Source organism: Pteropus alecto, unplaced genomic scaffold (assembly GCF_000325575.1).
Source record: "Pteropus alecto unplaced genomic scaffold, ASM32557v1 scaffold249, whole genome shotgun sequence".
Lineage (NCBI taxonomy): Eukaryota > Metazoa > Chordata > Mammalia > Chiroptera > Pteropodidae > Pteropus > Pteropus alecto.
Genome location: NW_006443132.1, coordinates 288469 through 305984, shown reverse-complemented (window position 1 = coordinate 305984; position 17516 = coordinate 288469). Strand labels below are relative to the sequence as shown.

Below are 17516 nucleotides of genomic sequence, written 5' to 3'. Positions count from 1 at the left end.
CTGTTTTCCATAGTGGCTGTACCAGTTTGCAGTCCTACCATCAGTGTATGAGGATTCATTTTTCTCCGTGTCCTTACTTGTCCTTATGATTATAGCTATTCTGTCAGGTGTGAGATGGTATCTCATTGTGGTTTTGCTTTGCATTTCCCGAATAGCTAGCGATGTTGAGCATCTTTTCATGTATTTGTTGGCCATTGGTATGTGTCTGTTCAGGTCCTCTGCCCGTTTTTTGATTGGATTGTTTGTTTTTTTGATGTTATTGAGTTGTGAATTCTTTGTATATTTTGGACATTAGGCCCTTATCGAAGGTGTTGCTTGCAAATATATTTTCCCATTTGGATGGTTGTTTCTTTACTGATGATTTATTTTGCTGAGCAGAAGGTTTTTAGTTTGATGTAGTCCCATTCATTTATTTTACCTTTTACTCCCCTTGCTTTTGAGGTCAAATTCATAAAATCCTCTCAAAGTCCAAGATCCATGAGCTTAGTACCCATGATTTCTTCTGAGCAATTTATTGTTTCAGGCCTTATATTCAGGCGTTTGATCCATTTTGAGTTAATTTTGCTGTATGGCGATAGACAGAGTCTAGTTTCATTCCTTTGCATGTGGCTTTCTGGTTTTCCCAGCACCATTTATTGAAGAGGCTTTTCTTTCTCCATTGTATGTTTTTGGCTCCTTATTTGAAAATTATTTGCCCATATATACGGAGTTTACTCCTAGACTCTCAGTTCTATTTCACTGGTCTGCATGACTGATTTTTTGCCAGTACCATGCTATTTTGATTATTGTCGCTTTGTAGTATAATTTGTAGTTAGGCACGGAGATAACTCTGGCCTTGTTCTTTTTTCTCAGGATTGCTTTGGCTATTTTTTGGTCTTTTGTGCTACCATATGAATCTGATGATTTTTTGTTTTATTTCTTTAAAAAATTCCAATGGGATTTTGATGGAGATTGCATTAAATCTGTATAATGTTTTAGGTAATGAGATCATTTTAGGTATCTTGATTCTTCAAATCCAAGAACATGGAATATCTTTCCATTTCTTTGTGTCTTCTTCATTTTCTTTTATTGTGTTTTTTTCTGGCTTTATTGAAATATAATAGACAATTAATTGTTCATATTTACATTGTACAATTCAATGAGTTTTTTCAATTATAGTTGGTGTACAAAAATATATTAGTTTCAGTTGTACGGCATACTGATTAGAGCTCTATATAACTCACAAAGCAATCACCCCTCTAAATCTAGTAACCCTCTTCTTCCTTACATATTTATTACAGCATTTTTAACTATTTTCTTTATGCTACACTTTATATCTCCATATCTATTTTATAATTATCGATTTGTACCTTTTAATCCCTTAATCCCTTTGCTCTTTTTTATCATTCCCCCAATCCCCCTCCCATCTAGTAGCTTTCGAAATACTCTCTTTATATATGAGTTTATTTTTATTTCTGTTGTTGTTTATTTTGTTCTTTAGATTCTACATGTACATGAAATTGTGTGATATTTGTCTTTCTCTATCTGACTTAACTTCATTCAGTGCAATACCCTCTAGGTCCATCAGGGCAATATCTTTTTCCATCCCCTTCCTTTTAGTCTTTTTAGTGTGTGTTTTTTTAATCTGAATTGAGTGTCTTGGAGGCAGCATATATAGGGGTCTTGATTTCTTATCTATTCAGCTACTGAACAACATTTGGTTGGAGCACTTAATTCTTTTCCATTTGAGATATTTGTTGAGAGATATGTAGTTATTTCCATTCTTTATTCCTGTTTTCGATACGTTTTTTCTTCTTAAAGAAGTCCCTCCAATGTTTCCTGTAATACTGGCTTGGTGGTGATAAATTCTTTTAGCTTATTTTTGTCTGAGAAGCTCTTTATCTGTCCTTTGACTTGAAACGATCTCTTTGCTGGATAAAGTATTCCTGGTTGTAGATCATGGGTTTTCATCACAACGAATATTTTGTACCAAACCCTGCTGTCCTGCATAGTTTCTTTTGAGGAATCAGCTGCCAGTCTTATGGGTGTTCCCTTGTGGGTATGTGTCTTGGTGTGGGCCTCTTTGGGTTCCTGCTTTCTTGGGACTCTCTGAGCTTCCTTGAGTTGTATGTCTATTTTTTTCACCAGGTTAGGGAAGTTTTCCATCATTATTTCTTCAAATAGCTCTTCAGTTTCTTGTTCTCCCTCTTCAGGTACCCTGTGACATGGATGTTTTTACATTTAATTTCATCCCATAGGCTCCTTAAATTATTATTATAGTCTTGGCTTTTTTCTTGCCATTCTTATTGGATATCTTTGGCCTTCCCATCTTCTATATCGGTGCTTCAATCCTCTTCTTCATCCACTCTGTTGACTCCCTATAATATAATCTTCATCTCAGATAATGTGTTCTTCATTTCTGATTGGTTCCCTTTTATAATTTCCATCTCCATTTATATGTTTTTTATCTTTGTTAAAGTTCTCACTGAGTTCCCATGAGTTCATTGAGCATCTTTATAACCAGTGTTTTGAACGCTGCATCTGTTTGATTGCTTGACTCCATTATTCCTGGATCTCTGTTCTGTTGTCTCATATGGTTTCTGTTTGTCTTCCCATCTTGGCTGCCTTTCTGTGTCTGTTTCTATGTACTAAGTAAAGCTCCTATGTCTCCCGGTCTTATTAGCGTGGCATTGTGAAGTAAGTGTCTGTTCTGTGGCACAGTCCTGAGAGGGGTTCAGCTGCAGGTCAAGGTTAGCCTCTGCCTGTAGTCCTCCAGGGCCACCTGTTAATATTCAGCAAGCAATCCACAGATGTCGTGCTTATAGTTGCTTCAAGAGGCCACGCCAGAAACTGAGGCCAACTGCCACCAGTGTGAGTCTTGGAGTTGGCTCCGTAAAGAGCACTGGACTGATAGTGGACACAACTGGATGTGGCTTGGATAGGGCCTCAAGTTAGGGGAGGCGGAGTTTCAGGGAATCCTCTGGGCTGAGCAACCTCTGTTATCCAGTTTGATGACCTCTCAGCTATGGTGGCACTGCATCCACACACTGGGAGTGGGGAGGGCTCAGCAGAGGAACAGTGGATACCGTCGGCATTTTTGCTTAGGAGATAGCCTTCCCTCCAGCCCTTGCTCTAAATACTCAGTTTCCCCCTATACGTCCTTGGTGACCCTTGAGAAGCCCACTCAGCACTGGTGCTCAGAGCGAGTTTGTCCATCATTGCTAAAGTCTGCTCATGGACACGGCCCCTTTAAGAGGCATTTGCAGCTACTGGCTGCAGCTGCCACAGCCTCTGTTCCACTCAGTCACTGGGGTCCAGGCAGCCTCGCTCTTCGACTCCTCCTACCTCCTACCCTTGCAGGATGATTTCTTATTTCTCTTCCTAGTTGTAGGTCTTCTGTTCATCTAGACCCCAGGCAACTCTGCTTGCTGTTTGTCCGTGTTTCCGTCACAACTTTGATTTGGTTGCAAAAGGAGATGAGCAAAGCCTTTATCATCTACACCATTTTTGAGCATCCCTTGTTGTGTTTTTTTTAATAGCCATCCTAATTGGTGTAAAGTGGTATCTCATTCTGGTTTCGATTTGCATTTACCTAATAACTATTGATGTTGAGCTTCTTTTCATGTGTTTATTTGCCATTTGTATTTCTTCCCTGAAGAAATACCTACTCAAGTCCTTTGCCAGTTGTTGAATTGGGTTGTTTGTCTTTTTGCTTTTGAATTGTAGGAATTTTTTTGTATGTTATAAATATTAATCCTTTATCAGATACAAATTGCAAATATTTTCTCCCATTCTGTGTATTGCCTTTTCACTCTCTTAATACTGTTTTTGATGTACAATAGTTATTTATTTGTTTGTTTGTTTATTTATTTGTTTATTTATTTTATTTAAGAAGTTACATCAAAGACCTGTAAGCGCCAAAAATATTTTGGCTAATAATTTAAACTCAGAACCTCTAATAGGTTTGAAGAAAATAGATTAATATATAGTATAGTAGGAAATTTCAGGTATATTTCTTTCAGAATAGGACAGATCTAGCAGATAAAAAGTGAATAAATATAGAGGAATTCGATAATATAATCCACAAACTCAATTTGATGGATATATAGAATTTCATATCTTTCAAATAGAGAATACACATTTTTATAGTCTACAAGCCACTAAAAAGGTTGGTTAAATATATGGCCCAAAGAAAACGTTAAGTTAAAGAAAAGAGATTGTATATTCTACGTTACTCAATAAAATTTTAAATAAATAATGAAACAAATACTCAAAAGATTCTTAACAACTTAGAGATTAGAAATCACACTCATAAATAAATTTTGGATCAAAGAGAAAAATCAAAACTGAAATTATAAACTACCTGGAAAGCAATGAGAAAGAAGATATTACAACAAAACTTGTGGGTCATTGTAAAAGCTATCCCCAGATGAAAATTTATCCCCTAAAATGTCGTCATTATTAATAACAACTGGAAAGAATTTAGTACTCATTTTATGACATTAGGGAAATAATGACAAAAGAAAGCAGATGAAGAGAAAATTAAAGATAACCGAAATTACTAAAAAAACTTTTAAACAGAATAAATAAATTCTACTCTTTTTGGCTTTCTGTAAATTGATTAATGAACCTGATGAAGAAAATTAAGAGGGCAAAAAAAAAATGCTCTGGAAAGGAATTATAAGAGAATATGATCTTCAACTCTGACAACAAATTTTTTCCAGTATTTTAAGTATGAAACATTTCAAATGTAGAGCAAGTTGAAAGACTTGTTGAGAACTTCCATAATACCCACCATCTAGATTCTGCCTTTAACATTGATAACACATTTTAAACATTAAGTTTAAAATAGATTACTCCTAAACAAAATATAAATCCAAAATATACCCAAGCAAAGGAAAAGTTGAATAGGTTATTTATTACAGACGACATAGTTAGATGATCTAAATTCTCTTTTTTCATAACACCAGAATGAGGAGGCATCCAAGAATATGCAATGCAGCATCGTTTATAATAGAACATGGATCAGCCTAAATGTTCATCGGTAGATGAGGGAATAAATTGTGGTAGAACTACATAATGAAATACTGTACAATAGTTAAAAAAAACCTAGAACTATACACATAAAAATAGATAAATGTAAAAATTTAATGTTGAGCAAAATAACTTGCCAAAGAACACATACCATATAATAACCACCTCTATGAAGTCTTCACACTTGTAAAACTATATTACTTATTAATGCAAGCATATAATTAAAAAATATTTTTATAAACTTGAATGGATTGGAAACCTAATTTAGATAGTGGTTACTTATGGGAAGGGAAGGAAGTAGATAAAATCAAGAAAGGGTATCTAGGGGACTTCAACTATATATTTAATGTCTTGTTAAAATGGAAGAAATTTGGCAAATGTTAAAATTCAACAAAGCTAGTTATTAGTACCTTATTTAAAAAAATTTTTCTTTATTACTTTAAAAATATTTTACAATTAGATTTGATATTCAGTATTATTTTATATTAGTTTAAGGTATACAACATAGTGGTTAGACATTTATATAATTTATGATCCAATCAATTAGTCTAGTACCTATCTGACTGCATACATAGTTATTACAGTACTATTGATTATGTTCTCTATGCTGTACTTAATGTTACCATGACTCAAAACATTAAAAATAGAACTACCTTATGACTCATCAGTTGCACTTCTGGGTATTTATCCAAAGAAATCCAAAACACTAATTCAAAAAGATATATGCACCTCTATATTTACTGCAATGCTATTTACAATAGCTAAGATACAGAAGCAACTTAAGTTCCCATCAATAGACAATCAGATAAAGAAGAAGTGGTACATATATACAATGGAATATTACTAGGTCATAAAAAAGAACGAAAGCTTAACCATTTGTGACAACATGGATGGACCTAGAGGGTATTATGCTAAGTGAAATAAGTCTGACAAAGACAAATACTATATGATTTCACTTATATATGGAATCTTAAGAACAAAATCAATGAACAAACAGAAACAGACTCATAGATACAGAGAACAAACTGATGGTTGCAATATAGGAGAGGGGTTAAGGGGCTCAGTGAAAAAGGTGAAGGGATTAAGAAGTAAAAAATGGTAGTATGTTATTTTTTATGCCAGAATTGTTTTTTTTATAATTTAAAAAGAAAAAAAACACACCAGAGCAAGTGAATTCAGAACTTGATTTCTAGGCAACCTTTAAATGATAAGCGATTTCAATGTTAAAACTACTTAACCCTAGTTAATTTCACAAAGCCATTAAAATCTTAATATCAAATCCTTATATCATTTCAGGAAAAGAATGTCACATATAAATGTAGATGTTGAAATCCTTAGTAAAATATTAGCAAATAGAATTCACCATTAGATCAAAAGAATAGCATTCTGTACCTAGGTTGCCTTTAAGATTTTAGGAAAAGTTCTGTATCAGTTATCTATCAACAAATCATATCGATAGATGCCGAGAAAACATTTGATAAAATTCAGCAACCACTCTTAATTTAAAAATAAAAGTAGGAATAAAAGAATATGACTTCAACATGTTAAACTATTTGTGAAAATACAAACAAAACTCAGTGAATATTCTAAGCTATGAGATAATAAAGCTATTTTTATTAAAATACAATGAAAGGCAGCGATGACTGTTATCACTATAATTTTTTTCAATATAGTTTTGGATGTTTTAGCAAAATCAATAAATAAGAAAATTAATACTACAAACAAACATTGAGAAAGAGATAGTTTTATATCTTCCTTTTATAGAATATATTTCCTGGAAAATCTCATTTTCTAATACCTGCTCTCTGGAAGACCCCTGAAGAAGTTAGAAGGTATAGGATAACAGAATGGAGGACTAAGCCATCATTAGCATATTAACTTTTTTAGAGAAGTGATTGCCTCAAGACAGCAGAGCAGCAATCAAGCCAAAATCCATCCACTTGATACTAAAACAGGTAAAGACATTATAAGAAAACTACAGACCAGTATCTCTCATGAACATAGATAGATGAAAAAATGTTCAACATAACATTAGCACATCAAATTTAGCAACACATAAGAAGGATAACATGTGATGACTGTGTGTAGTTTTTCCAGGAATGCAAGGATTATTCAACATTTGAAAATCAGTGTAATTAGACATTAACAGACTATGGAAGAAAAAACATGATCATTTCAATAGATACAGAAAAAGCATTTGAAGAAATTCAGTATCCATTTATGATAAAAAAAAATCAGCAAACTTGCAATAGAAGGGTACCTCCTTAACCTGATAAAGAGCATCTATTGAAGAAAAAAAAAAAAACAACAAACCTACAGCTGACATCATACTTAATAATGAAAAACTGAATACTTTTTCTTCAACAAGGCAAGGATGTCTGCTCTCACTACTTCCAATATGATACTCTCAATATTGTAATGGAAGCTTTAGCCAGTGAAGTAAGGCATGAAAAAGAAAAAGAAAAGGAATGCAGATTAGAAAGGAAGTAATAAAAATGTCTTTACTCATAGATGACATGATTATGTACAAAGAAAATCCCAAGGAATTTAAAAACTCCTGGAATTAATAAGTGATTTTTAACAAGGTTATAGGATACAAGGTTAACAAAAACTAAGTATTTCTCTATACAATAGCAATGAAAAATTGGAAATTGTAATTTTTAAAAAGTACCATTTATAACAGCACCAAAAAAACCCCCACAAAATACTTAAGTATAAATATAACAGTATGTACAGAATCTATATGCTGAAAACTAAAAAGACACTAATAAAAAATCAAAGAAGACCTAAATAAATGGATAGTAAAAAGGTGAATTCTCCCCCAAAATCAATAAGTTTGATGCAATTCCTGTGAAAAAACCTTAGCAGATTTTTTTTTGTAAATATAGACAAACTGATTCTAAAACTTGTAATGGAAAAGCACGGAACTAGAATAGCTAAAACAATTTTGATAAAGAACAAGTTTGAAGAATTCATGTTAACTGATTTCCATACTTACTCTAAAGGTAATTAGAACATGTATGACATTTGCAAAAAGATAGACATACAGATCAGTGGAACAGAACAGAGTTCAGAAACAGATCCAAACAGATATGGTCAAGTAATTTAAAAAAGAAAAATGGTGCTAGGGTGGTCTTTTCAACAAAAGGTGCTGGAACAATTTTACATGCATATTCAACAAAATGAACCTCAACCTAACTCTCTCACATTATACAAAATTTAACTCAAAAAAGTAAAACATAAAACTAAAACTTCTAGAAGAAAACATATGAGAAAATCTCTGAGTTGTGCTTAGGCAAAGCATTCTTGGATATTACAACAAAAGCATGATCCATAAGAGAAGAAATCAATAAATTGGACTTCATCAAAATTAAAATATTTGCTCTATGAAAGACACTGATAAGAGAATGAAAAGGCAATACATAAGAAGACTGGCAGAGCTTATTTTCAAATGTGGCAAAAGACTTGTGTCCAGAATCTATAAAGAACTCCCAAAACTCTATAAGATAAAACAACCCATTTAAAAATGGACTAAAGATTTGAATAGACATTTCACCAAAGAAGACAGACATATGGCAAATAAGCATATGAAAAGATGCTCAATATAATTAATAGTTAGGGAAATGGAAATTTATGCCATAATCTGATATCCCCAATCCACCTATTAGCATAGCTAAAAACCAACCAAACAAAAATCCCTGACTGCTGGTGAAAATGATGCATGTGGAGAAACTCTTACATATTTTTGGTGAGAATACAAAGTGGTAGAACTATTTTTACATTTCATCGGTTTCTTATAAAGTTGAACATCATGTGATCCACTTCAGATATTTACCCAAAAACACCTATGTTCACACAAACACCTGTACTCGAATGTTTATAGTAGCTTTATTTGTAATTGCTCCGAACTGGAAACCACCTGAATGTCCTTCATCTGGGGAATGGATAAGCAGACTGTGGTACATCCATAGGTGGAATACTATTCAACAATTAAAAGCAACGAACTATTGATACTAGCAACAATGTGGATCAATTTAAAAGATATTATGCATGGATGGATTTCGATTTATCGCACTAAGTGAAATAGAAAAAGTTGAGAACCATATGATTTCATTTACATATGGGGTATAAAACTGAAAGCAACAAATGAATAAGACAAACAAACAGACTCATGGACACGGACCATATTTAAGTGGTTCCCAGAGGGAAGGGGGGAAAGTAAATTAGGGTGAAGGGGGGTCAAATATGTGGTGACTGAAGGAGATTTGTAAACACACAATGCAATATACATATGATGTATCATTGACCTCTACACTTAAATTTATATATTTTTATTAACCATTATCACTCCCAATAAATTTAATAATAAAATAAAATAGAAGCCATTATGCTGAGTTAAAGATGCCAGACTCAAAAGGCCGCGTATGCTTTCTTCCTATTTGAAAGACTTTCTAGAAAAGGCAAAATTATAGGAATAATAAATATAAGTAGATCAGTGTTTTCCAGAGTTTAAGGATGAGGAAGGGTTTGACTATAAGGGATAGTGCAAGGGAATTTGTGGTGGGGGGGAGTGGTGGAACTGTCCTGTGTTTTAATTGTCGTAGTGGTTACTTGACTTTATGCATTTGTTGAAACTCATGGAACTGTACTACAAAAAGTAAAATTTTAAAATAAATTAAAATTAAATATATGGCTCAGGAAAAAAGAAGTTGAGAGAGTATCACCTCTTTCTCCTTGCCCCTGCCCATACAAAAAATATCTTACTGAAACTCTGGACAAATGGAAATATATATACCATGATCTTAGACAGTTTTGAGATGCCATTTTTCCCCCAAATTAATATATATTTAATATATTCCAATTAAGATTTCCAGAGATTCTTTTTTATTTTAATCAGAAAAATGATCTTAATGTTCGTAGGGAATATAAATGGATGAGAATAGCCAAGAAAATAATGAAGAATAGGAAACTGACTTGCCTTACCAGTTATTAAACATACTGATAGCCACTGCCATAGGAATAGGCAGATTGGTGGAAGGAAACAAAACCCAGTGTAGATGGAAACTTAATATACAACAAACATGTTCCTTAAGTCAGAGAGAGAAGAATAGTTTAACTGATAACCACCTAGATGAAAATACTGCATGTACAGGAATGAATTTCAGATGGATTAAAAAGTTAAATACAAAAATTAAAGTCTTAAGAGACTAAAACATAGATATTCAAATAATAGATATTTGATAAAACAAAAGATATTCCTCAGTGACTATGGGGTATACCAATTGTTATCATCAAAAGAAAACATTATAACATGCCAGTCTTCCTAATTTTACAGATATAATTGCAGTTATTTGTTTGTATATCTATCCAGTCCTTTTTTATGCATTTAAATATATACTAGATTTTTTTTCACTCAATAGTATGTCTTAGAGATCCATCCACAATAGTACACATAGATCTATCTTATTCTTTTAGCTGTTATTTGGTTATAACCAAGTTTAGCATACTGTGACTCATTTGATCCTGGGAAGGTTACTTAACCATCTTAACTTCAATTTCTTTATTTGCAAAATGGTTATGGCAGTAGTAATGCCTATGTCAAGGGTTGTTATGGGGACTAAATGTGTATATATATATAAATTTCAGAACAGTGCCTGGTATATAATAAACTTTATTATTGACATTTGGTTGTTTCTAATTTTTCACAATCACAAACCATGCTGCATTGGATATCCTTTTACATATTTCCTTATACACATCAAGGAATAATGTGAAAAAGGTAACCAAAAGTGAAATTGTCCAAGCTCTGGTACACTGTTTTATGAGGGTTATTGTAAAGTCTTAATAACAACAACAACAAAAAACTCTTTAACAGAAGCCTTTTGCTTCTATCAAGGTGCCATTTCTTCTACTCTGAGTTTCATGAATATATATTCTATCAAGGTATATATTTTAGGTTTAAGAAATCTTTTGTTTAGGTTTAAAAAATCTTTTGTTTGAACCCTTCTCATATTTCCATCACTACTGTGGCTTTACATATTTCTTTTGTTATTTTGGTAGGATTTAGGAAAGGAGGGAAATTAATATGTTGTCAACCATCTTGAAAAGGAAATCATACCTAAATTTTTAACTTGAATACTTGATTATTTTTCTATCAAAATCAAAAAATTGTTTATTGTCAATCCCTTCTCTCTTGCTCTCCCTTGCAGGAAAAAAAATTTATTCTTCCGTATCCATTACATTTTAGTGAAGTAAACTGGAATTTCAATTCTAGACTGTTCTTTTTGCATTATATATCTTTTAATTACTGTTTAGAAAATTCATTCAAATTTACCAACCACATATGCAGTGATTACTTAGGCTTAACGCCAAGTAAGCAATATTGGAAATGTCTTACTATTCATTGTATGCCACACCCTTCTTTTCTAGCAACTTTATTTGGCCACATTTTAATTGAAATTCTTTGAGTAATATTTTCAGAAAGGGTTTATGGTGTGCTGTACTTTCTGTGTCCTTGTATTCATGGAAATGTATTTCTTTTTCCATTATAAATTTCTTGATAGCTTATCTTGGTTCAGAATTCTGTAAACATTGCTCTTTTGACTTCTAGCATTTAATATAGCAGATTAGACATCCAAAGACTGTTTGAAGGTTTTTAATTGGTTGGTAACCTTATATTTCTATCTGGAAATTTGTTGGCAATTCATATATTTGACTGGAATAAGTGTCTAGGTGTCTAACATTTGATTATTCTTGTCCTGACATTATAGACCCTTTAGATGTGGAAATTGTGGATTTCTTAGGGAAACTTTCCTATTATTTGCTTTGATTATTACTTTTTCTCATTTTGAGATATTGTTTTTCTTTTCCAGCAAAGGAAATTTTATTGAGATATAATTGACATATAACAATGTATAGGTTTAAGGTATACAACATAATGATATATGTATATATTGCAAAATGATTACCACAAAAAGTTTAGTTAACATCCAAGATATTGTTTTTCAAGGTACTGATTTATTATGTAGGTGGGTTTATAATATAGTTATAAAATGTAGCAACTACTGTATTGCTGTATGGGAGGAGGCAAAGTAACTAACAAAGGATATCAGTGATTATATAGGTCCTGAGAAAAGAATCGACAGGCAAAAATAAATACATCAATAAATACAGTAAATTAAAGCACTCATTTGAGTAGTATTAGAAGTGTGCATGAGAATTTTTAGACCTTAATTTGGAACTTGTTCCTCCATTTCAGGACCGAAAATTAACCAAAGCTGAGCAGCAAAGGTTCAAGGAAGAAGCAGAGATGTTAAAGGGTCTCCAACATCCCAATATAGTTCGATTTTATGATTCCTGGGAGTCTATATTAAAAGGAAAGAAATGTATTGTTTTAGTCACTGAACTTATGACATCAGGAACTTTAAAGACGTAAGTTGACCCTGATAGTGCTTATGTAGTTTTATTTGGAAATAGTTTTCAGGAGTCATAAAACTTGCTTGTAAAATACTACTACTTTATTAAAGAATTTGTAGACCTCTGAATCTAGTGACTATGTTTCAGGGCAGGTTAAAAAAATTAGGATGTTAATGAAATTTGTTAGAAAATACAATATAGAGAACTTAGTATTTGTGGGATATCATAGAATTTTAGAATTAGAAATCATTATAGGATAATATACTATCATTTTGTAAAAGATACTGAAAAGTTGGGTATGTGGCCAGGTTCACATATCTAGTGAGCAATATAATGTAATTGTAGTCCATTGTTTTTTTTCTGACTATTGTTTTTCATTTGATATGGTATCACTTATTTATAACTATGAAATATGGGGTATACTTTTTCTGTTTCCTAGTATTTTTGCACTAAATTTTTTTATAGTTAAACCCTTGGGTGACTCTAAGTAGTTATTAGGAAGTAAAGAAGGACTTTCTTTTTAAAATTGTGCTGCCATTCCACAAAAGGCCAGTCTGATTGGAGTGATTTTTGTTTTGAATTAAAAATGCTGAACTTGGTAGAATGTCTTCTCTAAGAATGAGGCCTTAGATTTAAATTTTTCTTGTTGTAACAGACACTAGAAAAACAACTCAGTGATGGCAATTGTAGTACAGTATATGCAATATGTGCTAGCTTAAATGATTTACTGCTCATACAATAAGCTAAGTATGTTTGTTTACATGTGGTCTTTTGTTTCTTTGTGTAGGTACCTAAAACGGTTTAAAGTCATGAAACCAAAGGTCTTAAGGAGCTGGTGCAGGCAGATTTTAAAGGGGTTGCAGTTCTTGCATACTAGGACTCCTCCTATTATTCACCGGGATCTGAAATGTGATAATATTTTCATCACGGGACCCACTGGATCTGTGAAGATTGGTGATCTAGGACTAGCCACTTTAATGCGCACATCATTTGCTAAAAGTGTCATTGGTGATTAACATTTTATATTTTTTTGGTTGGATAAAGAGAGATTTGTTAACAGTATATGTCTAGAACAGGGAACAGCAAACTATAGCCCATGGGCCAAATTTGGCCCTGTTGCCTATTTTTATAAATAAAGCTTTATTGGAACACAGCTATACCTACTTGTTTATATATTGTCTATGGCTGCTTTTGTACTACAGTGGCAGATTTGAGTAGATTTAAGAGAGACCATATAGACTGCAAAGCCTGAAATATTTACCATCTGGCCCTTTACAGAAAAATTGGTGACCCCTGGCCAAGAATGTGAATTTGCTTTGAAATATCTATTATATATTGACTTATTTCAGAGACATCCTAGTGTATTTCTTTTGTGGGATATATTTAAGATTATTGAAAGGTTCTGAGTATTTAAGAAAGAGAATTTACTAATTTAATTCAGATAAATTTTGAATAACTAAAAAGGCTGGAAATAAAAACAGCTTTTAGTGATTATTACCTAATCTTGACTATTACAGATTGTACTTTATTGGTACAGAAAGTTAAGGAAATTCTTTAAGTGCTTTATGTAGATAGAGCAAGTATTCAACAAATTGTTTATTTATACATTTGCTTTTGGGGAGCAGAAATTAACTCAGATAATCCTTATAGCAAAAGGAAAGTGATCTTGGTGGATACATTTTTCTTTTTAACAAAAATGTGGTCGTGGTGTTATTTTGTAGGGACTCCTGAGTTTATGGCCCCAGAGATGTATGAAGAGCACTATGATGAGTCTGTAGATGTCTATGCTTTTGGAATGTGTATGCTGGAAATGGCTACTTCGGAGTACCCTTATTCTGAGTGCCAGAATGCAGCTCAAATATACCGTAAAGTAACTAGTGTAGGTATAACTTTATTCTTTTTACTTCACAAATTGCCATATTTCATGTTGAAGTTCATTAAAATCAAGTTAGTAAAACCTAATTTTTTTAGTTCTGTATAACAGTGCTAAATTTAACATAATTGTAATGAAACAAGCTTTAGATTTATGCTATATACCTATACTCTGTTGGGGTCATATAGAATGCTCTATATTAGTACCTTTGGGAAAACATAGATATATCCTCTATATTCATTTGTTTGTAAGGAATTTTTAGATATTTATTAGATGGATCTTATTTTCCAAAGATGGATAATAAAGATTGACTAACTTTAGTTTTGAAGATTTCTTTTAGTTCTAAAATCCTGATTATGAAAGGGCATTCAAAATGTAGTTCAGCAGATATAGTATTTGAATCCCTGCTATGAGTAAATCTTTTGCATTATAAATTGCAAAAAATGCAAAAATGAATAAGTGTTTGCTCCCCACTAAGAGCTTACAGTTTTAGTAGGACAATAATATAAGTTCACAGAAGAACTATAAAAATAAAAGGATAGGGGTATAGTAAGGAATGTAAGGGAGGTAGAAGCAAAGTGTTAGGACTCTTCAGAGGAGATCTACTTCATTCATATTCAGTTGAGTGGCTCGAGGTAGGCCACTCAAGATTATTAGAGTGTTTCAGATAACTAATGCTAATAGGTAGTTTTTAAATGTATACTGTATGCCACCTACTTTCATCTTTATATCCCTACAAGATGGTACTATCCTTGTACAAATGATGAGAGTGAGAATCAGAGGTGATTAACCCAAGTTAACTCCAAATGTGTGTCTCACTCCAGAGGTTTGTGTAGGGAGACAATAAGAAATAAGGCCACTGTCTAGAATGTGGACATTCTATAGGACACATGACTTAGTTTCTCCAACAAATTAATTTGATTGTTCATTGCTTCTAACCATTCTAGAAGACTTTGAAATAATATTGATTTGGAATGTTTGTGATAGAGAAGCCCTTAGGAATTTACAAAAGTTTTTTTTTTTTAATTAAGTTTATTGGGGTAACATTGGTTAATACAATTATATAATTTTCAGGTGTACATTATAATTTGACATCTGTATATTCTATTGTGTGTTTACCATCCAAAAGTCCAGTTTCCTTCAGCTACCGTATATTTGACAAAAGTAGTTTTTAATAACATTGATTTTTTTTCTGATTTCAAAAAATATTTTGTATATTTTGCTAATTGGGATATACTGTTGTACATTTTTAGATCCTACTTTTTTCTTAATGTTGCAGTATGAGAACTCTACATGTTATTAATTTAAGAACATTTTAAATTTCTACATAACATTAGCATACACATATTACATAATTTACGTAATTTGCTTTTGTTGTCAATTTAGTATTTGTCTCTTGATCACTAAAAATTTATCACTTTTATTTGTAGAGCTATGACAAAATCCTTGTCAAAAAAGTTGTTAAACTTATACTGTATGTATATATTTATCTCATTTAAAATGAATATGGTTCAGTGGTAAAAATCATTATTTTAATAAATGGGCTTTCAATTGTGTAATTTGTGATTAGAAACTAATTTTCTTCACCCAGGGCATAAAACCAGCCAGTTTCAATAAAGTCACTGATCCTGAAGTAAAAGAAATCATTGAAGGATGTATTTGTCAGAACAAATCTGAAAGGTGGGTACAAATGTAGTGAAATGACATAACAGATGGATACATTTTTCTCTTACCTTGCACTAGGTCATTTTCTGACCTTTGGAATCATGCTTGGTATGACATTTGAGTGGAAGCCATATTGTCTAGAATGAAGTATATCAGTGCATCTTGTTTGCCATTTTAGACTTTGATATCATGTGCCGAAGTTTCCTTGAACATTTAGGTTGTGTTTATGTGAATTGTGACAAGCTTTCATCACCTTGAGGCATCAGTTTAACAGTCAGGGGGTCCCTTCCCCACCAGGCTAACTTGCTTCTAATAGTTGATAGTAGAGAGCTTCTGTAGTGTCACCTTCAGGTAAGTACTTAAATGTTTTTTTTTATGATAGTTTAAAAAAAACTTAACCATCAACCCACCAGATGTTTCTTATTTGACCATATGTTCTTGTATTATAATGTTAAAGCTGATAGGGCTATTTTTGTTCAGGGAATAGTATTCTCAATTTATTTGTATCACAATTTCTCTGTTGTTTTTTTTTTTATGGACAACTCTCTTTAGTTTTAGCTTATATTTCTCTTTCATTTGAGCTTTGGACAGTTGCTGACTTAAATTGAAAGGTTAGTCTTTTGATTTTTACCTCTTTATTAATTCTGATTAATAAAGGTGACAGGTTCTTTATAGAAAATTATTTCTACTATCTCCTATTTTTATTAATTTTCTAAGTTTTGTGTTGCATATCTGATAATACATGAAGCCACTAAGGGAAAGCCTGTTTAATTGTAGCTTTATTACAGAACATTCTTAGTGTTTCTGCCAATAGATATCTAGGTATATCTAAGTATATATTTGTTTTAATTATGGTAAAATATTTATAATATAAGATTTACCATTTTAGTCATTTTTATGTGTGCAATTCAGTGGCATTAAGTACATTCATGTTGTAGAACCATCGCTATCTATTTATAGAACTTTTTCATCATCCCAAACAGAAACTCTGTACCCATTAAATAATAACTCCCCATTCCCTCTTTCCATCAACCCCCCTGTATCTATGAATTTGCTTATTCTATGTACTCATATAAGTGGAATCATACAATATTTCTCCTTTCGTGTCTGGCTTAAACACTTAGCATAGTGTTTTCAAGGTTGATCCATGTTGTAGCATGTATTTCTGCCTTTTGTCTATTGTGAATAATGCTGCATAAACATGGGTTTACTAATATCTGCTTGAATCCCTGATTTCCATTCTTTTTGGTATATACCTAGGAGTAGAATTACTTAATCATATGGTAATAATATGTTTAATTTTTTGAAGAACCATCAAACTTTTTCCACAGTGGCTGCACCATTTTGCATTCCCTCCAGTATTATAGGAATATTGCAATTTCTCAATGTCCTCACCAACACTTGTTATTTTCTTTTTCTTGATAATAGTCATCCTAATGAGTATGAAGTGGTATCTCATTATAGTTTTGATTTGCATTTCTCTAATGACTAATGATGTTGAATATATTTTCTTATGCTTATTGTCCATTTTCATATCTTTGGAGAAATG

General features: G+C 32.2%; 1 protein-coding gene across 2 annotated transcripts in view; it reads left to right on the top strand.

The window, feature by feature from the left end:
* WNK3 (WNK lysine deficient protein kinase 3) overlaps window positions 1-17516 on the top strand; it is a 124384-nt gene that overhangs the window by 16782 nt on the left and 90086 nt on the right. For both annotated transcript variants that reach the window (XM_006923683.1, XM_006923682.1), the window contains exons 2-5: window positions 12272-12444; window positions 13217-13437; window positions 14151-14308; window positions 15894-15982. In XM_006923683.1, the coding sequence (XP_006923745.1) occupies window positions 12272-12444; window positions 13217-13437; window positions 14151-14308; window positions 15894-15982 (641 nt within the window). The remainder of the gene's footprint in view (window positions 1-12271; window positions 12445-13216; window positions 13438-14150; window positions 14309-15893; window positions 15983-17516) is intronic.